This window comes from Heloderma suspectum, chromosome 2 (genome assembly GCF_057233095.1).
Source record: "Heloderma suspectum isolate Gila_16-S chromosome 2, 16-S_ref, whole genome shotgun sequence".
Lineage (NCBI taxonomy): Eukaryota > Metazoa > Chordata > Lepidosauria > Squamata > Helodermatidae > Heloderma > Heloderma suspectum.
In genome coordinates, this window is record NC_139459.1 from 6,232,827 (window position 1) to 6,260,279 (window position 27,453).

At 45.5% G+C, this 27,453-nt stretch overlaps 1 protein-coding gene across 4 annotated transcripts in view; it reads right to left on the reverse strand.

The window, feature by feature from the left end:
* The window catches only part of CELF4 (CUGBP Elav-like family member 4), a 1,119,657-nt gene that overhangs the window by 203,533 nt on the left and 888,671 nt on the right, over nucleotides 1-27,453 (reverse strand). The window contains exon 4 of one of the 4 annotated variants that reach the window (XM_084832006.1): nucleotides 10,020-10,031. The exons of the other annotated variants lie outside the window; for them this stretch is intronic. Within the exon in view, the coding sequence (XP_084688132.1) occupies nucleotides 10,020-10,031 (12 nt within the window). The remainder of the gene's footprint in view (nucleotides 1-10,019; nucleotides 10,032-27,453) is intronic. 4 annotated transcript variants of the gene reach the window in all.

A 27,453-nucleotide genomic window follows, 5' to 3' on the forward strand; every position in this document is an offset into this window, starting at 1 on the left:
TGCTTGCGTGGCAGATGACATCTCTTGGCAGAGTTTAATAACATCCTTGCTGTTCATGCTTCGTGATAAAAAAACAAAGGAGAAAAATTCTAAGCAATCTAAGACAGAAAATGGACTCCTTGTTGAGGATGAGTTGGAAGAACACAGAGAGAGAGAGAGAGACGGGGCAGGGGCACCATGCAGAAGGCTCCAAGTTCAAGCTCTGACATTACCAGTGAATAGAAGCAAGTGGCAGGTGATAGGAAAGTACCTCCTTTGCTGGAGACCCTGAAAAGCCACTGCCAGTCAGAACAGACAATACTGCCGATAGATGGGGAAATAGTCTGGCCTAGTATAAGGCATCTTCCCATGTGGAATCCTCTGACATTCTGGTCATTTCCGATGCCATAATTTGCTTACTTATGTCTTGACACAGACAAAATGACTGCCATCAGTGCGTTGTTTCAGTGTGTGAACAGTTCTAAGCATGAGATGCATCTGACACCCCCCCCCCATCTTCTTTGCAGCTTTCCTGGACTAGATTAATTGTTATGTCAGCTGAGCTGTAGAACAGGAGATCACTCAGGAGTAAGGATGGGCAATTCTGTAGGTTTTGCTTGCTCTCACATCAGATCTGTACACTCTCAAGTTCTTTCCCTCCTTAATATGAAGAACTCTGCAAATTTTGGTACATTTTGATCAGAAATGAACGGACACAAAGTTCTCTGCCATCTGCATTCAACGGGTGCAGCGATTCCCAGCATGGAGTGCACCGTGATGTACCTGCCTGCCATAGCTACCAAAGATGAGGAGCCTGTCAGAAAAAAAAGAGGTGGCACTGGCAACCCTGATTTAGAACTAGCGTGGCTGTTACACAGGGACCATGCACAGGGATTCAGACATGGACTTTTAAAAGCGAAGCACTCAAAGCCCTGGGCCTGGATGGATACATCTGTCTGTTTTGGTTTCTCCCACATTCTTTTCTTTTTTAAATTCTAAGTTCTCCTGAATATGGAGAACTTTATCAATTTTTGGTAAATTCTTATCAAAACCAGACTGGAATGAAATTCTCACCCATGCCTAATCAGGGGTATGTTTGGGAACACCTACTTTCAAATGTGTCCCCCCCCCAACCCCGAGTTGAAATCTGTGTCTGAAGTACAATTGTCTGCTACTTGAAACAGAACTTTTTTCAGCACTGCTCTCCCCTTTTATGGAACTCCCTCCTGAAGAAAGAAGCCAAGCTTGCTCTGTTGGAGTTTCACTCTTCTGAGAGGCTTTTGAGAGTTAAGAACCCATTTAAGATCAGACTTATCCATGCTTCATTTGCTTTTGTGCAGGTCAGACCTCTCCTTTTACAAATCAATCAATCCATACATCCAATAGGAGTTCTGAGAGCATAAGAGCTCTAGTGGATTGGGCAAAACAACAACAACAAATCCATCTCATTCAGCATTTTCCTCCCAACCCCAGTAGCCCCCTGCATACCTCTGGAAGCTCACAAGCCATGTATGAAGGCAAAAGCTGCACCTGTGGTTTGTGGCTACATAGATGTTCAATTTTCAGCTGTAGAAGTATACTTGTGTACACTTTCCCCCTACCCTACATACCTTAAACCTCCTCCCTGCCCAAAGATGCTTGTTCAACCATTTCTTGGAAACCATGAGGGACAGAGAATCCACAATTCATTTTGGAGTTTATTCTGTTACTGAGTTGTTCTTCTACTCTAGAAGTTCTTAATACAGCCTTCCCCAACCTGGTACCTTCCAGATGGGTTGGACTACAACTCACATCAGCCCCAGCTATGGGCCATACTGACTGGGAATGATGGGAGATATAATCCAACCCATCTGGAGACCACTAGATCGAGGAAGGCTGTCTTAGTATATCAGGAACTAGTGTATTCGACTGAGCATTACATTTAAACCCGGCTTCAGAACTCTTAAATCCCAGTTCAAACTTGAAGCATGGTTTCTTGGGTGATTCTAGGCCAGTCACCATCTCTCAGCCTAATCTACCTCACAGGGTTGCTGTGAAGCTAAAATGAGATGACCCCCATGTGACCACCCTGAGCTCTTTGAAGAAAGGTGTATGGAGGCTGACATTCTATAGCTGAGTCACTAGGTCAACCTTCCCCAACTGGGAACTTTCAGATGTTTTGGACTACAACTTCCAGCATTCCTGACCATTGGCAATGCTGGCTGGGCTGATGGGAATCGAAGTCCAAAGCATCTGGAGAGCATCAGGTTGAAGATGGCTGTACTAGGTGGTACTGGACTTAGTTTGCCTGGGTGGAGTCAGGAATTTCCTGATATTTGAGAAAGACAATGCAGTCTAGCTTCCTGATTGTTGTGTCCTCTAAGCCTTCCATGAGAAGTCAAGTTTCCAAACCACAAATTCCTAACAAGACCAAATAAAATGGCAGTGCTCTATCCCAGAAACCTCCAGCTTTAATAATCCACCAGCATGGCCAGAATGCAAAGAAAGATATGCTTGCTTTTCCCTGGCCACAAAGAGGAAGGAACAGTTCACTATGCTATGGCGCAAGAAGCCAGCAATGTGTCATCTAAGCCTTCCATGGCAGATGGGGGTGCAAATGCCATTAGTGCAACACAATACCCCTTTATGGCATGGAAATACTTTCTTCAAGACCTGTCCGTGGTGGATAGTCTGACCAAGAGTGAAAATACCTTTGCATATTACGGCACTCCTTCCTGACAACTTTCTCAGAGGCAAACACCTTCTGCATCAGAGGAAAACATGAAAAGGTCCATTTTTCTCCCTTTCTTCGTTTCTTGTCAACAAACTAGCCATTGTATAGCAGGTAAATTACTCTATGGAAAAAGGGACCTTTCCCTCCCTTTAGACCATGGGCACAAGTGATTATGGTGTTGGTTGCATCAGCTGCTATGGTGGCAGGTGCTCAGCCTTACATGCATTTTGCTGGTCCTCTGGGAGCACATTCAGGAATTAAACAAAAGAGGCAGCAGATGTGTTCACATCCCTTCACAGGGAGCTGAATCACAAGGTCAAGGAAGTGGGAGAGAAGAAAGAGAGTCTTATCAAAGGAGCGAGTGCCATAGTGGCTAGGATTATCTTAGACGGGTTCAGACTGAAAAGTGCCAGGGGAGTTCTGGCATTGTGAGCAGGATTGACCTTCAGCCGAGCCATCATGCCAGACTCTTCCTCTGTTGGCACTTCATACTGGAAGATAAAAAGCCCCCATCATACCTTTACGAAAGGATTCAAACACTATTGTTTTGGCCTATCTTTGATTTAAACAATATCAACAAATCCAGCTTCTAACATCCAAGGTAAAGTGTACGTGGATGCCAAAAATGTATATTGTTGATAGTTGTCTGCTGCTGTCCTTCCAAATTCTAGCTGTTGTTCATGTGAGAGCTTTGAGATAGTCCCCTGCAAGGGGTGCCGCATGTTTCAGTGCTGTGTTCTGAATTGGTCCCCTGAATCACCTACAGGCAACCATCACGTCTCCTTAGACATAACTCGTGCACATGCAGTCATGGAGAAGGGCTCACCAGAGGACAGAGGCAGCTCCACTTATAATGATGTGGATGGACACAGAGTAGCTGATTCTCCCATATGTTCTTGTGAATATATTGAGATGGCCCTTCCAGGTGGTGCTAAGAACAGAATGTCTCATTAAAAGGTGGAATTAGTGTGATTCCATCCTTGCTGGGAAGTCACATGGGCATGAGGTCTTTTAGGAGGTGGAGGAAATGCAGGGGAGTGTGGGGTGAGACCTAGAGAAGACAGAGAGGGGAGTTTATGGCCAAGCAGATCTCCTGGCCTGCCTCACATAATCCCAGACATGTCTGGGCTGAAGAAAGTGGGTAGAATGGATAGGGTGATCAACAACCCCCTTTTTTACACTCTAAGGCCAGTGGGAACCTGAAGGGTTCCGCAGCAATGATGCTCCCAGTGTTGTGTAGAACTAACAAAGAATCCCACAGCTCTCGGGGTCATGACAGATTGCCCATTTTAATTCCCTGACATCAGACAAAACCTCTTATACCTTATGGATCCTTGGCAGGTCACAGTTCAACCATCAACCTTTTTGTGACAATTTTCAACCATGGAAACTCCTTGACCTCCTTTCAAATCTGTCCTTTTGGAGGTGTTTTTGTAGTGATAAAGTCTTTTCTAACATTTCCCCTAGACAAGTCGTCCACGGTTTTTCTGGCTCAATAAGTTGACCATGGCCCACCAACCAACCATGTTGCCAAACACCATGCAGGAGCTCAACAACTCTCTTGGTTTTTTGCAGTTCCAGGCAAGCAGCAAAACCAAGAGGTTTGTTATTGTTAACCCCTAATGAGATACCATACATGGCTCGTGAACTGTGTCCTCCTTGGCAGATGGCAAGTTGTGCAGGGCCAATCTAAAGTAATCTTTGGGTAATCTTAAAACTCATTCACGCTTGTCCTATCCTCAGTGGATAGGGTGAACAACTGTAGGCCTAACTTCTGAGATCCTTTTCAGCATGTGAAAACCATTGATCTAACCTGGTTTGTCTATACTAAAAATATAAAACTGTTTAAAATGTGTTTCATGGTCGTGTTTTCCATTCCAGAAACTCAGGATAATGGAGATATCTCAGACTAAGAATGCTCAGCCACATCACAAAATGGTAGCAACCAGGATGCTTGGGTGAAATCATGACAGTTAAATTGGTTTCAAAACAGTTTACATGGGTAATGTCAAAATGTGCACCCAGATCCAACTTTTTATTTTCCTGTATCCAACACTAGAGATGGATGAATCTGTCAGTGTCAGTTCTCTCTGTTTTTTTTATTGTTCCTATCTTAAGTTCTGCTCATCCCAAACTTTGTGAACTTAAAAAAAAAAGTTTACAGGAAAATTCATACACATTTTTTGTGTGAATTTCTCTTAATACATCCATTTTGGTATGCATTTCTGCCTAATACACACATTTTTTTGAAAGCAATTTAGCTAACATAATGCATTTTTGAACATTATTTCCCCTAATATATGCATTTTGGTATGCATTTTTGATTGGATGCATGTTGAAAGATAACTGTATTTTGGTTCACGTAGTGGTTTGAAATGGTGAAATTAGATAAGTTCGCATTAAAATGTGAACTGAACAAATTTCTCCCCCATCCCTACCCAACATCTCCACTTCCTTTTAGTGTTTGTTTTCTAGCCCCTTTGTTGTCCTCACCATTCTTCTTAGAAGCTCCTGGAATGTTGAGAAAGAAACCCCAAAGGGGAAAGAAGTTCCTAGTCTTTCCTCTAGAACCCTGGGACTTTTTCTTTTGTTCTTGAAACCGCTCTTTACAGAAGGGTTGTCCTTTGGTGAAGAAAGGAGCCCAGTGTAACAGAAGAGAGAAGCTGCTGGAAAAGCTCTTGCAAACAGAGCACAACTGAGGAGGACGGCGTCTCTTGCATGGAAGATCAGCGCCATCAGTAATGAATTTTCACGGTGGTTGATTTTGGAGGCAGATTTCATTGTTCTCTCTTTTCCTCCATGAGCCTCTATTTGTGTGACTGCAAGTGCGTATTTGTTAAACAAATTGACTCACTGGGGCTGGTGTTGGTGGGGGTACAATTTAGGATTAAAGTACACAATGGAGGAGGAGAACATTGGGGGGGGGTGACATATAAGCTTCTACTTGTAAATGCATATCATTGGAGGCTAACTTAATAAGGGGGAAAAACCAACATATGCAGGTGCCTGCCTGGGAAAAGAGTTTGCCAGCAAGAGCATCTGCTTAAAAGCCTCCAAATGTTCAAGACGTTTATGAACCAGAGATAATATCTTTTCACCTCCTGTCATTCACCCCACCTCAGCTAAGTAGGAAAACACAGGGAAGGAAATTGCACTGAGAAGATGAAAGAAAGTTGGCCAGGCTATCTGAATTCTCGTGTTTATTACTAGGGACAATGCCCAAGGGGTAAGAGCCCTTAATGGCACTACCCGTGACTCTGGGTTGAAAGCAAACTTCTGGCCTCAAACCTGATTACCTGCTGTGGTAGCCATCTGTGGTATGACACCCCACCCTCATGTAGATTTGCTTGAGGAATATTAGATCTTTGCAAATTCCTACATGAAATGACCTGATCGGAACCCTTTGGACTAATGTGCTGACTGGAACTTAGGTTTCCTCTGGATTGTGCACTTCTCAAACAGTGCCAGAACTCCAAGTCTTTGGGGGCCTTTGGGCAAGACACCCTCAGTTGGCCCCCTCGTCCCTCAGTGACTCTGCCTTCCAATTCTAACTGCTGTTGTCACCAGCAGCTCTTGCTCATCATCGCTCCCACTTGCTTGCTTGACAGGCAGAGATCCAGGGAGCAAGCAGGCCGGGGCATCCACTGCTCCTCCTTCTCACCACCTCCATTGTCTGGGCCACAGTGAGAGGCAGGTGAACAAGCAGGTTGCAATGCTAAAGAGTAGGAACTGCTCCAGGGGGATCTTGTTGATGGGCCGCTGCTGAAGCACCAGCCCTGGCCCATGACCAACCATTCCTATCCTCGACACTGGTGCTGTCTCCAAATGTTGCAACACAATTCTAAGTGTTTAAATGTATCAGCATACACATTTAAATATGTATTTTTGAGAGGAAGTACTTAAAGTTAAGGACCCTTGGGGAACTTGACCTTTGTGAGTTCCAGTTGTCACCTCCTGGACTTGCAGCCCTATATATGTCTACTGAGAAGCAAGACCCATTGGGTTCAATGGGACTTAATCCCAAGTAAGTGTGTTTAGGAGTTCACCTTAGTTAATATCCAGCTTTTGCATTTCCTGAATATTTTAACACAGTTCTCACCTCCAAAATTATATGAATCAAAATACATTTTAAAATGCATATCTTGGGAGAAAATATCTTTATAAATCTGTATTTGGAGAAAAAAACATGGGTATTTAAATAATAATTTTCATGCATTTTTTTTTTAAAAGATTGCAGATTAATACAAAGACAGACATGGGCTGGAAATATACAGATTCATCCATCTCTAATTAAAATATGCATTGAGAAGATTTGTTTTTTTAATGCACATTAATGCATAAATGGAATGGAATTCTGGGTCAAAACATGCACAAGTGACACAGAACACATTACTTTAAAGATGTGGCTAGCAGGAAACATATATTTTTCTTCTTTACTCAAAGGTGAGAATGGGAACCCTGATCTGGATAAGAACATAAGATCATAAGAACATAAGAAGAGCCGTGCTGGATTGACCAAGGGTCCATCTAGTCCAGCATTCTGTTCACACAGTGGCCAACTAGCTGTCACCAAGGAACCCACAAGCAGGGCATGAGCACAGTAGCCCCCTCCAGCTCATGTTCCCTAGCAACTGGTACCCAGAGCATACAGCCTCTGTGATACTGGAGTTAGCATATAGCCAGGACTAGTAGCCATTGATGATGAATCAGGGCCCTAGTGTGTGTGGTAGAAGAGCTTTATCCCTTCATTTCCACTGCAGTCCTGATCCAGATCTCTCCCCCCCTGCCCAACACCAGTCCTACACTTCCACAGTGTGTTAACCTACCATTATATTACTTGGGATAACTTTCCACCTTTCAGGATCTTGGGATTAGACAATATATCTCTGACCTGAGTTCACATCTTTAGTGCAAAAGTGACGTTTCAAATAGCATTGACTGCAAGCAAAACAAAAGAATATAACTACAAATGCATTTTTTAAAAAACAACAAAGTAATAATATATTTGAATTCTGATGTACAAATATGTATCTTGACAGGGATGAGAAAAGAACGGTAAGGTACTATAAGCCGAAAAGGGCTACAGCAAAAATTATGTAGACAGACCTATGAAAAATCATGGCCATTTGGGCTGGTCCTGGGGAGGGTGTCCTAGGGCATTAGGATATTTTTAGATCTCCCCCTCCTAGAACAGAGAAAGACAGAGAGAGTTCCACTTTCAGAGAGGGAGACGCAATGTTGCAAATCTCCTACATGCGGCTCTGGAAAGGTCCGCAGCTAGTGTTTTTCTGACGTTGGAACTCTGATGTTCAAGAGCACAAAAAGGAACATGCATTCTTGGCATGTTCCCTGGGTGTGCCGAGACAGTCTGCATATCCAGAAGATCCAGTGCCTTCTCATGCCCCCAACGTGGCCCTGGAAAGGGGGAAGAACTACACCGGCCCTGGTGTTGTAGTTCATTTCCATCCCATTGGAATCAGTGGAAGGGAAAGTGTTTAAGGAAAAAAGGGAAGTGTGTGTGTGTGTGAGTGCACGCGCATGCATGCGCAGGGGTAGGGGACAGAGCTTCTCTCCCTTTCAGCCTGGTGATGTGAGCCTGGCATGATTTTATATAAAGTGATTCCTCTCTCAAAATACTAGAACCCAGGGTCGTCCTATGAAGCTGATTGGTGGGAGATTCAGGACAGATAAAAGTTAGGACTTCTTCACACAGTGCAGAATCAAACTGTGGAATTCACTACCACAGGATGTAGTGATGGCCACCAGTTTGGATAGCTTTAAAGGGGGGTTGGAGTTGGACAAATTCCTGGAGGAAAGGCTATCAATGGCTATTAGTCTTGATGGCTATGTGCTACCTCCAGTACCAGAGGCAGGTACACCAGTTGCTGGGGAACATGGGTGGGAGGGTGCTGTTGCACTCATGCCCTGCTTGTGGATTCCCAGTCAACAGCTGGTTGGCCACTGGATGAACAGAATGCTGGACTAGATGGACCCTTGGTCTGATCCAGCAGGGCTCTTCTTCTGTTCTTCTGTTCTTATCTTTGGATAAAGTGGTTCTGGCTTTTGGATCTCCCCAGTCCTACCAGTAGGATTGCTCTGCTGCAAAATTATGTCTCTACTTTCTAGGCCTCAGTATCCTGTACCTGTCTATTGTCCAACTGAGTTCAATGTGGGTTACTCCTAGGTAAGTGGGTATAGAATTTCATCCTAAACATTTTACCCCTGCCTAATTATGTCTCGTTATATATCTGCTAAGCAGTTCTTCCTATCTCCATGTTCTTGTCTCTTGTGAAAGTTTTCTAAATATTCTTCCTTCATGAAGTTCATAAATAACCACCCAGCACCCAAAGATTTCCTATTAAAATCCTGAACATATGTTACTTAGGAAAAAAATATTTCAAAGCAAAATTGGCTGATAACGAAAGAATCCCATAAAGACCTATCTTTCCAATCATCCGGTATTTCTTTTGTAATTTCCTCAGAGATCCGGGAAGGATTTTTCCAGATGTCTCTGTTTCTTCCAGGTGGCATGTTCAACAGAATTTGGAGAACAGCCAATGTTACACTTATTCTTCGTCTTTTCTTTCTTTTTAAAAAAAAAAAGAAAAAAAAGAAAGCAAAAGAAAAGAAAACTTAATTACATGTTTGAAAGATCTGAAGATAGGAAATGAAGAAGAGATGAATTATTTGCACATGACTAAAAGGCAGGGCACTTTTCTCTTGTAAACCTGGACAGATATCTGATATCCTGCCAGCTCCCAGATCAGAAAATGGACAAGATTACTTCATCAGAGGAGGAACCCAACATGGGACTGAGCAGGGACCAGGACTGGGGACCCCAGAGGTAACTGCTGAGATAATTTCCCAAGATAATAACACACTCAGAGAACATGCACAATCAAGGGACCTTGATGTGTCCAAATAACACTAATCCCCCCTTGAATCTGGACCCCAACAATCACCACTAGTTCCTTGAGAAAAGCAATTGCCAGAAGCCTGAACTAAAACTTGGTCCAATCATGACAGCACTTACTTGGCAGCATGAGGTCCCCCTTACCCCATTGGGCCCAGTTTGCATGTCACAATCACACAAATGTTTTAAAAAATTCTAGTATACTGTGAATGTGGCACCTTGTGGCTGCACGCTGCCTAATCCCTCCAGCTGCAAGTGGGAATGGCTAAACAGCCCACAGACATTCTCTCTGTAGTTTTCTTACCATGCCATGCAAACTAGGAACTGTTTGTTGTGGGGTTATTTCTAAGGACATATGATAATTTAGTTGACGTCCAAAAAATTGACGAAAATGCCCCATTTGCAGCCCTAAACGCAAACATGGACCTGATCTCAAGTTCTGGAAAAAGCTCGCACATCCTCGGGCTTGCAATCGCGTCTGCAAAATGTATCCTTTACTTTTTGAAAAATGTGCACTTTAAAATATGCATTTTTTTTAAAGAAAGGCTGCATTTTCATGCTTTAATCAATTGGGGAAAGGTGTGCATTTGTGCATGTGCTTGGAAAAGTATGCATTTTTCCTATTTGCAAATGCACACTTTTCCTGTTCAGGAAACACACACACACACACACACACACACCCCTCCTCATATTTGCAAGCAAGAATGAGGCAAAACAAATATCAGGGAGGGAAAAGGAGAGACACAACTAGTTTGCCCATCTCTAGTTATTTCTGGTTCCTGGTTCACACATAACCATAAATAAACCAGAGACAGATGTTCTGTGGGGTGTTCAGCCACTCCCTCTTGCAGTGGGAGTGCTCAAGCATCATGCGCCAGTATGCTGCCGTGTTCACAACGACCTCAAATTTTGAAAAAAATCTGGGTTATCATGACATGCGAACCAGGCCTATATCAGGCCCCTAGTGAGGCAGCCAGGAAGGGCTTCACTTCAGGAAGGGTGAGGCAGCCAGGCCAAGTGCTTAAGCTTCCCATTGCTGACTGGAAGCTGCTAATGCAACAACTTCTCAGACCAGATTTTATTTTTTAATGAGTTTAGGAAGCAAAAGGCACATTACAGGGGAGTCCTGTGCATCTTTATTCAGAAGTGTGTCCCATGGAGTTAAGTGGGACTTACTCCAGATAAATGTGCAAAGCATTACAGCCTAGGTGGCCTAGCACAGAGTCATGTTTCCCAGGTAAATTTCAATGCAGCATCAGGAATTACAATCCACATACTGTGATGGAGCGTTGTTATTGCTGTCTATCTTACTAAATAATAAAAGTTGATTTCAAAAAAATCCAGTTTGAAACATAGTCTGGAAAATGGTAGAGAAGGAGCAACCAGTTTACAATGAGCTAAATGTATTTAAGGTCCACTGATTTTAAAAGGCTTAACCTAACCTAGATTATGACCTGGAGATGGTTCTGTGGCAGGACAAAACTAATGCAACACCTCCTCGCTACCCTACACAACTCAGATCCCATCACTCAGGTTGTGGGGTTGAATCCCGGTGGAAATTAAGTCTCAGTGTGTGTGTGTATGGACGGGGGAGCGCTGCTGTGATGTCATCTGAATCCCAGAAGAACCTCTGAGCAGACTTTATCCAAAAAAAAAAGACACACTGAAGGAACATGGAAAGGAGTAGATGCACGAGTGAGGGAGAAAGAGTGATAGATAACTTATCAAACCAGATCTCATCAGTTTCAGATATTTCTCTCATCTGATTACTTCTCCTTTAGCACTGTGTATGAGAGAGAAACTATATTTGAGGTGAGAAAAAGAAAGCTCACCAAGGGGAGAGGAAAGACTAAATGTATTTTACCAGCCACCCCAAATGAGGAAGGAAAAGCCAGCTGGGAGACAAAGAAAGATCAGACAGATTCTTCAAATGAATCTGGTGCATTTTTCAAACCAATCTCTTTCTCTGCTTCATTTGTTCCTTTGTTCCTCTCCTCCTGACCAGTACCTGGCATAGAATCTCTGCCACTAGTGTGGGAGAAAAGCAAATGAGAAAGGAGGGGCTGCAGAACACACGGAAAAGAAAAATAGTCAGGCCAGGACATGGCTGAACCTCAAACTGATGCTGAATGGAGACTGGCTGAAATGGAATGCAAAGACACTGAAAGTGTTCTGAAATATATGTCTCCTTCAAAGGAAAAGCTTCAATATTTTCTCCTCTTTTGACAAGTGGTACCACTAGGGAAGGGTTTACCAGTCGTTTTAGGCTGTGGAGCTCCTCCCTTCTCCCTCTTCGAAGCACGGCTCCCTCCCTCCCATCCTGTGTGCAGTGTGGGTTATGCTGGTTGTCCTTCGGGGGGCCAAGCAAGAATTTTTGGCTCATAGTTGGATTGGCCTTGGCTATGGGTCCTTTTGCCTGCTTCACACTGTAAGTGGGGTTGGGAGTTAATTTTAGGTGGTTTTGGTCTTATACTTAGGTTGATTCTGTCACATTTGCTAAATAGGCAGGTATGTCTGGGCAGCTTTGGTGGGGAATAGTGTTGGTGAGCATTTGAAGGCACCATTTCTGGTGACTGGTAAGGCCTGAGGCTTCCTGCTCAGGGTTTTGCAGCCTCAGCTGGAAGATAAGGATTACCTTTGAAGCCAACTCACCCCACCCACTCAGAGTTTGTTGGCCAGGGACCAGTGACACGGGAAGGCCTTCCATCCCAAAATTGGTCAGTCCTGAGGGGTGGCTATCAAAGATGACACTCTGCAGGCATTGAATGTCTCACCCGATAAAATGCCAGGTTAGTTGCTGGCTTAGAGAAGTTGTTCACTTAGGATTCCATTTGCAGATCTGATCAATCTCAATAAATGTGGGCCAAATTTTATACCAAGTACTTGTGTCCCATCTCTTTATTCCCTCCCCCTTTTACCCACAAGGTGCTTTGAGTTCTCTCTCAAAAGTGGTGGCTTTCAGGTTGAAGGCTTCCATCTGCAGAAGTACTACAGCTGCTGCAATGGATTGGACGGTAAAAAACAAACAAAAGAAAAAACCCTCCCTTCCCTTGCGGTCCTTCCCTCACTGGCCTTGCATGTAAGCTGCTGAAAGAGTTTTAGAATAGTGGCAGTGCTTATGTGGAGGCCCAAACTAGATATGATGGTAAACATGTATTTAGCAGAGGTGGAATTTGGTGGGTGCAGGGAGGGCTTGGGTGGGCCTGGCCAACCTAGTTATTTTAAAGGGTAGGCCCTCGTAAAAAGGTAAAGGTGTCCCCAACCAGTCGTGTCCGACTCTAGGGTGCGGTGCTCATCCCCGTTTCTAAGCCGAAGAGCCAGCGCTGTCCGAAGACGCTTCCGTGGTCATGTGGCCAGCGTGACTGAACACCGAGGTGCACGGAACGCTGTTACCTTTCCCACCGAGGCGGTACCTATTTATCTACTTGCAATTTCTTGCTTTTGAACTGCTAGGTTGGCAGAAGCTGGGACTGAAGACGGGAGCTCACTCCATCACACAGCACTCGGGTCTCAAACTGCTCACCTGCCGACCCTCCAGTCTGCAGTTCAGCATCTTAACCACTAAGCCACCGCGGCCCCTCTAAGCCACTAGGCCCTCGTACCTAGCCATTATTATCTTGGGGTCTCAAAATTTAACCCTCTACTTGTGTTAGGTTAACAGAAAGCAATAGAAATGTTGAGAAAATTTATTTTCCCCAGCCTAGATAGACCAGTGGCCTGTACAAGTTTGTCTACAGCCATTTCCCTTTTACTACAACCCCCTGGGAAGTTCTCGTGCACAAGCCCTATTGAAATCAACACAACCGCGGTCGATCTTGGAACTATTGTGGAGAGGAATGCCTGGGTATGGCCATCCTGGTTTTGAGAACAATGCCACCTTTCAGTCATCACGAGTAGCCATTTTTTTTAAAGGATGGAAGCTGGTCTTGTGAATGTTGCGACACATGTGAAGTTTGCATGTCATCCTAAAATCATAGAGTTGTGAGGGACAAAATACGTACCATGTCTAACACCCTTGTATTATATTCAGGCATAGCAAATTGACTGCACACTGTCCCCTTAAGCACAAGCCACCTTCCAGCCTTTCCACTAAAAGAAATGCTGCTGCAGGCCTATATTAAGAGCCCTCCTCCCAGGGAGCTGTATATAACTCTGTTGAACACAATTTCAACATCTGTGTGAAGCCTGAATTCAACAGTTTAAAGTTCAGCAGGCAACACACCCCTGGGCAGCCCCTTGCTAGAATAGTCTTTGGAACCATGACCATGTTGTGCCATGAGGACCTGTTAGAGTGTTCACGAAGTCTGTTCATAGAATCATAGAATCATAGAATCATCGAATCATAGAATAGTAGGGTTGGAAGGGGCCTACAAGGCCATCGAGTCCACCCCCCTGCTCAATGCAGGAATCCAAGTCAGAGCATCCCTGACAGATGGCTGTCCAGCCTCGTCTTGAACGCCTCCAGTGTGGGAGAGCCCACCATCTCCCTAGGTAATGGGTTCCATTGTCGTATTGCTCTAACAGTCAGGAGGTTTTTCCTGATGTTCAGCCGGAATCTGGCTTCCTGTCACTTGAGCCCATTATTCCATGTCCTGCACTCTGGGATGATCGAGAAGAGATCCTGGCCTTCCTCTCTGTGACAACCTTTCAAGGACTTGACGAGCGTTATCCTATCTCCCCTCAGTCTTCTCTTCTCAAGGCTAAACATGCCCAGTTCCTTCAGTCTCTCCTCATAGGGCTTTGTTTCCAGTCCCCTGAACCCTCATCCAGTTTATCTGCATCCTTCTTAAAGTGTGGCGCCCAGAACTGGACACAGTACTCCAGATGAGGCCTAACCAGTGCTGAGTAGAGGGGAACCCACAACACTGAAATTAGGGACGTACGAGAATTTAGTTTCAGTTCGCAAATCAGCCAGACTTGCCCTGTTTACAGTGTTGTATGCAAATGCGATGGGGAGCATATTGTTTCGAAAAATGTCCTCACATTCCCAAACATGTGATCACATTTGAAAATGTAAATTTTTTGAAACATGAACACTTTGAAATGTTACACACACACACACACACACACACACACACGCATTTTCACACTGTAGTCAATGTGTGTGGGGGAGTGCAGTGCACACAGGAATGCTCGCAGAAAAGCACACTTTTCCCACTTGAATGAACTGAAAATGGAAATGACCCAAACCGAGATCCAAAGTGAAGTTTGGAGAATTTCAGCAAGCTCGAACAATCCCGGTTCTCCCAGCCCTGAATCCTTTAACAAGTCAATTTGTAGTTACTTCACAATGTGCATTATGGTTGTCAGAATGGGACCTGAGGAAAGCATTCTGGCTGGTACCAGATGGTTTTCCTCTTTGCTTCCACGAAAGGGTGTAACCACCATACCTTTGTGACATGCCTACTAAATGAGACTATGAGAGAAGGAAAGTGTGAGAGGGAACCTGACCAGGGCATAAAACTGAGCAGGCCTCCAAAGTAAATTAGGAATCACTCTCTCATTGGCTACTCAGCATTTCAAAAGGGTGGGCTACAGCAAATGCCTTTGATCAATTTTTAATTGCGGCATCCTCCTGCTGGAACTGACAGTTACCCGGCCATCAAAGTCTTGCACTTAAATATTTCATTCATATATATATATATATATATATATATATATATATATAGTCCACTCCTTCCCGCACAACTAAAGTCTTCAAAATAGCAATCCAGCAACTCCCGGGATATAGTTATTTCCAATTAATCACACCCTGAGTTCTGTTAGTTCTTTCTCTTTCTAAAATTGCCCTAGGGGTGCAATGATAATCAGCAACCCCCCCCCCCACACACACATTCACGTCTCTAAAAGCCATCGTGTTGTAATCTTTGGTGATTGAAAGAAATAGGCCACCATAAAGAGGCAGGGGCAATTGCTAGCACTGATGGTCATCTCTGTTTGAATGCCTTGACTGGAAGCAGAGAGCTAAACTATTCCTCCATTAACCAGTGAAATGAAGATAGATTCATACGTAGGGATCCCTCTTCCTTGTGTGTTCACTGGTGCTGCTGAAGGAATGTTCATATCAGCAAAACACAAGCTCATTGGTGTGCTCCACATTTCACCTCAGCACTCAGTCCAAGTTGTGCCTGTATCAGAATGTGGGCTTTATGTTTTAATTTTGTATGAAAATTTGTGCGCATTTTCATGTGCATTTTTCCAAATGTACGTATCAATTGTGCACATTTTTTAAAATGCACACATTTTCCTCCCATTGATTAAAGTGTGTGTGTATTTTTCAAAGGTACACATTTGTTCATGCATATTTTTAAAATGTACACATATTTGAACCCATTGTTGTTGTTGTTGTTGTTGTTCTCCATATTACATAGCAAGCTCACAAATGTGTGGACTTCATCCACAGATTGCATGCAGGTCTGCATTCATTTGCAGGAGGTGCAAACTGGGTAAATGATGACAAAAAATGAACTGAAATGCATTTCTGAAATGTCCCTGTGCTGGAGAACAGTGGATGAAGGTTCCTTGAGTGTGCTGTCCTGAGATCCACTCTGAAGGATGTTTTAGGGCAGGAATGGGGAAGCTCCAGCTGTTATGGCCCATGGAGCCTCAGATGAGGTCTCTCCCCTTCCCTGAATCCCTGCCCCTGAAAGTTAGGGTGTGTGTATCTTCTGTCTCTGGTCAATTGCAAAGGGGAGCAGTGCACAGGGAGATTCCTGCAGTTTCACCCACTGCATGAGCTTTCAGAGTTGTTATGCGCCAGCAGCAGCATATAAGATGAGCCTTGCTGGATCAGACTAAGGGTCCATTTCATCCAGCATTCTGTTCACACAGTGGCCAACCAGATGACTGTGGGAAGCCCAGAAGCAGGATTTGAGCACAATAAGGGATGCACAGATTTTATAAAATCTGCATTTCACAGATTGTCAGGTACCTTTCGTTCTGTTGTCTGCTCATTGGTGGAATCAGACTTTTTCCAACTTCTCAAATTTGTGCAAATTTGCATTTATGCAAATTCACAGTTGTGAAAATGTGCAAATCCCCCCAATACGCAAATCCCCTCAAATGTGCAACCCCCCTCCCCAAATGCACATTTTCATGCTTTAGCCTATGGGGGAAATGTGCGTTTTTGGCTGGTGGTTTTTATTTTATGTATTTTTCTATGACTAAGTTTGCATACAATTCTGGAAAGTAAAAAACAAACAAACAAAAAAACCCTGTCTGCTAGTCCATGGAATCTGCGCGACTTGGGAAAAGCTGGTACACTGTGAAATCCATTCTCCAAGAACTGGTAATGAGCGGCATATCACCTCTGATACTGGAGGTAACATGGAGCCCTGGATTACAATGATTAGGAATGCTGGAAGTTGAAGTCCAAAACATCTGGACATCTACCTTCTGCCCACCTAAGCTAAGTGCAAATGCAGTACTAAGAATGCATACTAGAGAAGATTCTTAATAAACTCAGTGGGGCACACATCCGAGTAAACATGCCAACGATCATCCTTTAAAGTTTTATATCTAACCCCAAAGGGCTATGCCCATGTTACGTTTTTTGGTTACTTGTTACATGGTCCCTAGGCTATGGAGAAAATATATTTGCATTGACCATATTGGATGAGACCTCAAACCTCATCTCACCTCAAGTATGCCAGACACCTACTTTACAACCTGGCTGGCTTCCACAGGTGGGTGTACTTGGTGTTTCTGTACAGTGCGATGTGCCCTCTCTCTACACCAGGGGTGGGGAACTGGTGGTCCTCAAGGGGTGATGGGAGTTGTAGTCCAACAACATCTGGTGGAGGACCACATCTTCTTCACCCCTGTTCTACACGTACAACAGCCATCATAATAATGGACATTTCAGTAGTTCATAATAAACATTAGCCACATTTGTAGGGACTCTCCACCAAACTCACGATACTGAGTTCCTGCATGATGTGCCTCATTTTTTTTTTTAAAGCATTACCAAGAAAATGGTGTCCTTGCACCAGGGGTTGGATCCAGGATATGCTTTCTTAGAGAGGAAGGGCTCTGCTCACTGGAGGCCCGACTGCCAAGTTGTGGTGGATTCCCCCCTGCCCCCCCACAGTTCATCCCATTCAGCAGGGTCTCCTCACTCCCTGAGTAGTATTTTCAGCGGGTTGTGGGGGCAGCCCCTGGAAGGAGGGATCAGGGAAGTCCACTTCCACTAGTGCAGTTGATCCAGCTGAAATCTGGATCCAGCTCCACATCTACAGATCTCTAAGCAGCATGACTCCAATATGACATCAAGTGAGAACCTCCCTCCCCATTCCCCTGTGAATTGTGACAAGCTAAAGGAAAATAAAGAATTCAGAGTTTGACTGAGCCCCTAGAATTTGCTCCCCCTTCCAATGTAAGCCAGCAAATTCCAATTCACTATGAAGATGCTTCCCTGTACACTCTGGAAGAAGATGACCACTTTTTCCCCCAACAAAAAGACCTCTGCTGAGCAGTTGCCGCTCCTTGTTGTTTTCCTCTGGCATTTATAGTGTGGAAAGGTTGTTGCTGCGTGAGTTGTAATCTTACTGGCTGATGGGCTCTGTGGCCGCCCGGTTCATGCCTCCCTTGTGCAATGTAGACCTCCATGCCTTACATGAGTCAATGACTTGTATGAGTTATACTGCTATTATGTTATAAGTAGGACTGATGGATTACACAATGCCGCTATAGATCCTATTCATGGCACTTGGGTTCTATTTTTTTCCCACCTGTAGTATACAGCGGTGGGGAAAAAAAGTTTCAAGGTGGTGCTGGGGAATAGACGGGAGTCAGAAAAGGGAAAAGGAAGGTTGTTATAAGACAGTGCGAAAGGGCTGAGGGGATGCAAGCACCTCCCCAGTGAGAAACAGCTAAAGTGTTTGGTGTGTGTTTTTAGTGTGGAAAAAACAAAAACACTAAACTGGGGGGGGCACCGGGGGTACATAGATTTATGCATGGTGTCAAGAAAGTGTAGAGAGGATTTTTTTTTTCCCGGCCAGAAAAAAGACCTTTTCTTTCCACAATGCACAATTGATGTACAGAATGCACTACCAGAAAATGGCGTGATGGTTGCTGGCTTACAGGCAAGGCAGCAGCAGACAGCACCACTGGGCAGCCTTCAAGGCTCTCCAGCACCCTGTCCTCGGCACTGCTGCTCCCCCCTCCGACACAGACTCCTGACTCCTGAAGTGGCATCCCTGAAGTCCAGGGCAGGTGAACAAACGAATGGACACGTTCAGGAAGATGGGGATTGAGATGAGTGACACAGCTAAAACCATTATGAACACTACGTGTTCTGTTGCTTGACTGTTTCATTGTCAATGCAAAGGCTAAATGACGATTACTTGTCCTTGTCCACCAACCTCAGCTGCTTTTCTCCTCAGCACTGCTGCCCTGCCCCTTGACCTTTTGCTCAGTGTTGGCTCCAGACTTTGGAGGAGGGAGGGCCTTCACTGTGAGCCCTTGCCATTGTCACCACTGCTTTCCCTCACCCTCTGGGCCCACTGGTCTTGTCACTGCTCACAGCCTTGGAGAGGGCAGAGGAACAGGCAGCTACTACAGCTAGGGATGGTGTGGGTGCCCAATTCTGTCTGGGAATCCAACGGAACTCCTCCTGCCCACACCCCCAAGCCCCTCTTGCCGAGCCCCTGCCCCCGCTTGCCCCCGTCTGCCCTCAGCAAGTGGCCCGCACTCACCCTGGCGGCCTGGTCAAGCTCCGTGGTTGCCATTTTTTGAAAAATAAAGTGGCAATAGCAAAAATGTGCATATTTACATATGTGAAAATGTGCATTTTGTGAATGCACATATTTATGTATGCACAAATATGTGCATTTTTGCGGTCATTTTCAAAAAATGGCAACCACTGAGCTCAGCGAGGCTGCTGGGGTCAATGTGGGCTGATTTCAGGGTGGATACTGAGCCCATTAGAGCCCCAGAGTAGTTCTGATTCTGAGGAGGACCAACCACCCATGGGAGAGGAGCTTGCTCATCTCTCACAGGCACAGAGGCAGGGAGAGATTCCTCCTGCTTGCATTCCTGAGAGAGATAGTGACCCTAGCAGTGAGAGAGTGGGGGATAGGATCTTGCTGGACGCTCAGTGGAGACAGAGGGAGCGGCGCCTGATGGAGGGTGCCGAGAGGTGGTGCTCTGCCCGCTTGGCGCTAAAACAATGGTCACGTCCCGAGGATCCCCAGGTAAGAGGGAGGACCTCTCCATAGCCCATAAGTTCAGAGTTTTCCCACTCTTCCCCTTCAAACGGGGAGCAATTGCATTACCCAGAGCTTAGGCTTCTCTGCTAACTACCCCAGTGCATTTCCTTGCTTAGTCGCTGGTGATTAGCATCTGAAAGAGACATTAAGTTGTAAAGGAATAAAGCCTTGGAAAGAATCCCTTTTGTATGTGTCGTGAGTTGGCTATTGGAGGGGACTTAAAGAGGCAGCTACGGTGCTCCTGACAGCTGCTTGCTGAGCTTGGGAGGGCCTTCAGTGCAGTCGGAGGACCGGCAAGGAGGGGCAGGGGCTGGACGGGCACTTGGAGAGCCTGGACGGGGGTGGGTTCACACATCCCTAACAACAGAAAAGTGGAGGAGGAGGAGAGCCAAGGGGATCTGGAGGTCAGCTGTGGCCCTCTTGTTGGAGTGTGAGTCCTGACAGGTGCCCATCAAACAGTGTCCATAACTAGTGCTACTGATGTTTCACTAATGGAAACCAGTGCTTGCAGAATGTTATAAGAACATAAGAATGCAAGAAGAGCCATGCTGGGTCAGACCAAGGGTCCATCTAGACCAGCATCCTGTTTGCACAGTGGCCACCCAGCTGCCCACAGGAAACCCACAAGCAGGGCATGAGTGCAATAGGCACACTGCCTCTGATACCGGAGGTAGCTGTGAAGGTTTGAGGCCTACAGAGGCATGGAACAAGGTCAGGCCTAGAGGCTTTGAGTTTTTTGCTGGGAAGTAGTATCCTTCAGAGGTGTAGTTTTATTTCCCCAGTTAAGTTTCAGTTTCATTTCCCCAGTTAAGTTTCATTTTTTCAGCCTTGAAGCTGTACTTTCAGTTTTGAAGGAGGAGGGTATACAAAGAGAGCAAAAGAGCCAGTAAGAGTCAGAATTAGGGAAACCAGGGCCTGAAGAGGGAGCAGGAAGAAGCAGCCTGGAGAAGTCTAAGCATATCTTGCAACTTTTATTTTCTCTTAATGCCTTTTGCTTCACTCAGCTCTGTTGTGTAAATACCTTTAGTTGTGGTTTGCAGTTGCTTGCTTTAATTTACCAGTAAACTGTTGTGGTTAAACCCTGTGTCTAGAGTGTCAATCACCCTAGGTCTGTAGCCTAAACCTCATGTTGGAAAGAGGAAGGTAAAAGAAAGAAGGTCCTTAAGGAGTTGCTCAGAGGGTCCAGGTAGGGGTGCACGAAAGTCACTTACCTGGTCTCGCAGCTTTTCGCGGTGGGGGGGAGGCGCTTCGCTGCTCCCCCCGCGAAGTTCAGGCCGGGGGGGGAGGCTTCCCGCCTCGCCTGGCCGAAATTCAGGCCGGAGGGGAGGCTTCCCGCCTCGCCTGGCCGAAATTCAGGCCGGGGGGGGAGGTGCCTCGCCTCGCCCGGCCGCGAAATTAAAAGTTAAAAAAAACACACGCCCCCGTGATAGGCTACGTGACGATTAACGTAGCCTATCACGGCTAGATCTGCAAAGTCAGCCGTGATAGGCTACGTTAAACGTCACGTAGCCTATCACATGTAACTTAAAAAAAAAAAAAAGAGCGCGTACGCAAATGGCGGCCCCCATAGGATGCCGCCATTCGCATTCCTTATTTGGTTGCTGTAGTCTACGTAAATCTTTTCGTAGACTACGGCGAAAATAAGGGCAATGCAAATAGCGTTGCCCTTATTTTCGCCGTAATCTACGTAATCTTTACGTAGACTACAGTGACCAAATAAGGAACGCGAATGGCGGCTCCCTATGGGGGCTGCCATTATCCGTAGGCGCTTTTTTTTTTTTTAAAGTCACCCGTGATAGGCTACGTGACGATTTACGTAGCCTATCACGGCTGACTTTGCAAATCTAGCCGTGATAGGCTACATTAATCATCACGTAGCCTATCACAGGGGCGTTTTTTTTTTCTTTTATTGGAATGGCGGCAGCGGCAGCTGGTCGAAAGACCGGCTGCCGCTCCCGCCCCGGACGAAGACCCGATGAACCGCCGGCTAGACCCGCCGCCGGGAGGGACATTCGCCAAAGGTAAGTCCCACCCTGGGGGGGTGGGGGTGCGGGGGGGGGTGCGGAGAATTTCTCCCCGAAACTTGTTCGGGGGGCCGAACACGTTGGTACTCGGCCCCCCGAAGTTTCGGGGAGAAATTCTCCGCCAACCCTAGGTCCAGGTCATAAGGGGAAACCTGACAGTAGCATATATCGCTCAGGACTGGTAGCCATTAATAGCCATCTCCTCCAGGAATTTGTCCAATCCCTTTTTAAAGCCATCCAAATTGGTGGCCATCACTGGATCTTGTGGAATTGAATTCCATAGTTCAACTGTGTGAAGAAGTCCTTCCTTTTATCTGTCCTGAAGCTCCCACCAATCAGCTTCATGGGATGACCCTTAGGGTTCTAGTGTTATGACTAGAAATGTCATTAAGGTTTGCAAGTGCAAGGAGTCATTACTGACTTTGTGCTAGTGGAAACCAACACTGGCACAACATCAGTAGCACCAGGAACCCCCTTGCACTAGCAAGTGCTGTTGACATTGCACAAGCATTGATTTCCACTAGCACAACATCAATAGCACTAGTGCACAGGCCCCGCTGGATCCTTCCCAGTGTCAGCTCCTGACGCCGGCTCCACTGCAGCCATGAGTGCCCAATCCCAGCTGCCATATTTACTTATGACATACTACATTCTAAGCACCTGCTTTATGCTGCTGCTGTACAAGCAAGCCAAAAGTGCAGTGGAGGTTTTGCAAGACAAAACGAGGAGGCAGGAGTTCTGCTCCTGAATTTTAATTGAGTTCCACTTTTTCCATGGGCTTCACTGCAGATACTGTAGAACCATGAACCAGTATGAATCAGGAGGAATCTAGCTCATACAGGCCCATCTTTGATGGATGTGTATTGGTTCTTTCAGGCCTGGTTTCAGGTTTCAGGCCAGGTTATGGGACAGAAACAGTCTTGATTGCCCTGGTTGATGACTTACACCAGGAAATGGATGGGGGGAGTGCTACCCTGTTGGTTCTTCTGGACCTCTCAGTGGCTTTTGATACCATCGACCATGGTATCTGTCTGGATCATTTATCTGTCTTGGGCTTGGGAGGAACAGTTTTAAAGTCCTTTCTGGAGGAGTGGTCTCAGAAGGTGGTGCTGGGGGACTTTGGTTCCACCCCATGGAACATTAGCCTGTGGGGTGCCACAAGGTTCTATCTTGTCCCCCATGCTTGTTAACATTTACATGAAACCTCTGGGGGAAGTCATCAGGAGGTTTGGGCTGAAATGTCATCAGTATGCCATCTGCACATTCCAGGGAGGCTGTGGAACTCTTGAACCAATGTCTGGAGGCTGTTTTGGGATGGACGAGGGTGAACAAGCTGAAACTTAATCCAGACAAGATGGAGGTACTGTGGGTTGGGAAACCAACTACTTCGGATGGAGGTTTACAACTGGTCTTCGATGGGGTTGCACTCCCCCTGAAAGACCAAGTGTGCAGTCTGGGAGTCCTCCTGGACTCTGAGCTAACTGGGGAAGGCCAGGTGGCTGCGGTGTCTAGGAGTGCTTTTTACCAGCTTAGGCTGGTACAACAACTGCGGCCCTATCTGGAGAGGACAGACCTTGCCTCAGTTATCCATGCACTAGTCACATCTAGGCTGGACTACTGTAATGCGCTATATTTGGGGCTGCCTTTGAAGACAGCTCAGAAACTCCAGCTTGTGCAGAATGCGGCCGCCCGAGTATTGGTGGGGGCGAGGCGATTCAATCACATAATGCCTATACTGCGCCAGCTGCACTGGTTACTGGTGTGTTTCTGAGCCCAATTCAAACTGCTGTTTTTGACCTTTAAAGCCTTAAACGGTTTGGGACCAAGTTACTTGAAGGACCGCCTACACCCATATCAGCCTGCCCACACTTTAAGATCAGAAAGAGAGGCCCTTCTCACTTGTCCACCTGTGAGAGCAGTCAGGTGGGTGAACACATGTGAGAGGGCTTTCTCTGCAGTGGCCCCACACCTTTGGAACCAGCTGCCATTGGAGGTCCGCCATGCTCTGTCATTGCAGACTTTTAAGAAGACCTTGAAAACATAACATTTTACCTTGGCCTTCTCTTGATATGACTGCTATTGTTGTTGGTTTTATTGTTGGCTTTTATTGTTGTTTTTATTGTTGGCTTTATTGTTAGTTTTTATTGTTTTTATATTTTTAACATTTTTTAAATTTTAACTGTTTTTATGTATTTTATTGTTGTAAGCCACCTTGGGAGGGCTTGTGCCCTGAAAGGCGGCCAATAAATATTTTAAATAAACAAACAAACAAACAATAAATAAGACATTTTCATCCCTGTGGCCCATTGTTACACAATGGAAAAAAATAGCTGAGAATGAGCTGTGATGAATCATCCCAAATGGAGCTCTGGAGTGGGGTAACACAACACCTTTCTCCCTTAAAAGGTCTGCACACTGAGGCCTCTGGCAAGGATTGACGATGTCAGCACAGGAACATCAGAAGCTGCTGTATACAGAGCCAGACCATTGGTCCATCTAGCTCAGTATTGTCTACACTGACTGGCAGCAGCTCTCTAGGCATTTCAGAGAAGTTCCATGTGTTGCTGCCACCAGCCTTCACCGTTGCCAGAGTTTTGCCATGAATGTCTAGATTCTCATGGGTTGGTCAGCAGGTTTGGGACAATGTTCTATCCCATTAGCACTCCAAATTTCCAAGCGATTATCTGCTAGGGATGGCAGAGAATTCCACCACGGATTCCAGTGAGGCCGGATTCTTTATAAGTGGGCGCTATTTGCGTTCCTTTTTTTTCCTGCCGTAATATGGCAAAAAATAGGGAACGCAAATGGCGGCCGCCGTAGCTGCTGCCATTTGCGTATGCTGTTTTTTTTTTGGGGGGGGGGTTAGCCGTGATAGGCTATGTAAATTCTTATGTAGTCTATCATGGCAGCCTGGCTGGAAATCTGGAAATCCGGCTGCGGACGGCCCTGGCTGGCTGCTCCGTTGAGCTGCCGTGGAGCGGAGCCAGCTGGGCAGGATTCCGGTGGGGGAGGACCGGATTGCCTCCCCCCCCATCGAGGATTCTGGGGGGAGGGACAGAGTGACTCCCCCCCACCGCGAATCACATCTGCAAACAGGTAAGTGAGTTTCGTACATCCCTATTATCTGCCTTTTGCGGGTATTGTGGTAGACTCACTTGTAATTTTTGCCGCTTTTGTATTTTTGCTGTGTCAGGATTCCCTTAGCCCCCACTTTACTTCAACACCCAAATGTACACAGAGAAGAGGCTTCAGTCTATAGCTTTTAATCCATTACTTCACAGGGTCATACAGATGCAAATTCTCAGAGACTCTCCATCTACAAAGGAATGCCTTCAGGGGATTCAAAAGGAAGTTATGAGAGTTGCCCGTCGTTTGAAGAGGGAGGCAGTCTGGCTAGCCTACCTTAAGCAGGGGGAGGTCCCTTTCTTCTCATGAGGCCTCTAAAGTGCAGCTTTTCTCTCAAGGCCAATCGGGTAGACATCTAAGTTCTGCCCCGGCCTTCTGTCTCTTTGCATCTGGCATCTATTAGGTCATCCTCCCCAAACCCACCTCCTCCTGTTTGCTGCCTCTCACAGGGGGGTGAAAAGGGACCCTCATCCTCAGCCAGCTGGACATTTGTAACGTGGGAAGCTGGCCTACTCATATCTAGACTAGCCTGGGAAAACACCTCCCCCATGTCTGATGGTTCTCCTTCAGAATCTGAACTGCTATCCCACTCCCTGTGCTCAGAAACACCCCTGACATGCTGTCATTTTGACATATTGCTTTATGGACACTTTATCATTCTTTTATGCAAGGTTGTAACCCATGCCAAGTTCTTGTTTGAAGAAGAAAGGTGGGAGATATATTGAAATAATAAATACGAGATGAGTTGTGCAATGTACACATCTGCTGCGGATTCTCCCAGAGTATGCAGTCGGAAAAATACATTCCCATGCCTGCTCTCTCTTCTTGCTTTGTAGCCTCCATAATTCTTTCCCACAGTCAAGGAACACTGAATCTATAATGGGTAATTTCCCTCCAGAAATGTGTTGCTGCCCTAGCCCGAACAGGGAGAAGCCATTGGTTGAAGAGATATGGGATCTTATGGCTCAGGGATATATTCAATACTGCTTCTGTTCGACATAACTAAACACTCAGTGAAGGTGTGAGCATGGGAAAGAATGGCTCTAAAATCCTCTCCTGTCACATCAGATTCAGTAAATGAAGTTGGATGGCCTGACAGAAAGCAAAACAAACTAAAATAACCAGCACCTTTATAAAATAACACACCAACGTGGTGTGGTGAAGATATTAACCATCAAAAGGAATGTGTTGCTCATCTACAGCTTAACCATCCATCTTAGCCATACCAGCCCAAACCGAAATCCACAGACAGCTGATACATACACAGAGTCTAAATTCCTCCAGTCAGGCTGAGCTCACAGGAAAGCACATGCAGCACCCAGAGGTTGTTCTCGCCAATGGCTCCTGTTTTTGTCATGTAAATTGCAAATGCATCCAATCTTTATCGCCCTTACAACTAGGGATGTTGAAGAAATCCACAATGGAACCAAATGAGTTTGGATTTTATGAATCCAACTGGTGGATTCCACAGCAGACTGGCTTTTCTCCTGTTGGGAATCTCCTGCAGATTCCTCAGACTTGCAGATCAGTTTTCTAACTTTCCCAAATTGTGTGCAAATTTCATCATTGAAAAATACACTTTTTTAAAAAAAGGCCAACAATGTGCATTTCCCCCATAGGTGAAAGCATTTGGGGGGGAATGTGCAAATTTTTGCATGTGCAAATTTGCATTCACACAAATGCGGATTCGCACAAATTTGGAAACAAAAAATCTGATCCCATTGATGGGTGGATCAAGGAAGGAAAGGTGCCTGACATTCCACAAAATACAAACAGTACACATTTTACACAATCTGTACATCCCTATTTACAACTGCCCTGCAGAGTAGGACACAATTCTGTGCTTTTTACAGATGCAGAAGTCACAGTGTGAGATGATCCAGCTTGGCAAATAGGCTCACAACAGATACTACACCACAAGATTTTAAAGAACTTTATAAGTCTGGCCTCCTACGTCCTATAGTGGCCATCTAGAGGCCTTCAGGAAAGCCGCAACCAGCAAGTCAAGGCAATGGTTTTCTCCCGCCATTGTTCCCCAGCAGGTGGAATTCACTGGCACACTGCCTCTGGACATGGAGGTTCCATGGAGCTGTCATCATTTTAAAATCTAATTCTGATTCAATTCTCCACTTATCTTGCTAAAATGGCACCATCCATGCACAATAGGGAGGTATCAACAGGCTCAGGGTAATGCCGAGGATTGCAGAAATACAAATATATATATATATATATATATATATATATATATATGGAAAAGCCTTAATGGGCAGGGAAAGGCCCCCCCCCACACACAAAAAGCCCAATAAGAATGGAGCATATTTAGTGGACACAGATTGCTGACTGACTGTGGTGAGGAAGAAAAACAAATAAACGGAACATGGAACGGAATTGAGTGGCTGGAAAAAAAGGGACAGAGGAAGAGACAAAAGCCCTTTGCAGGTATTTGCCTAGATCATGTGTAGGGCTATCTTGGGCTGCGCATGTTCACAC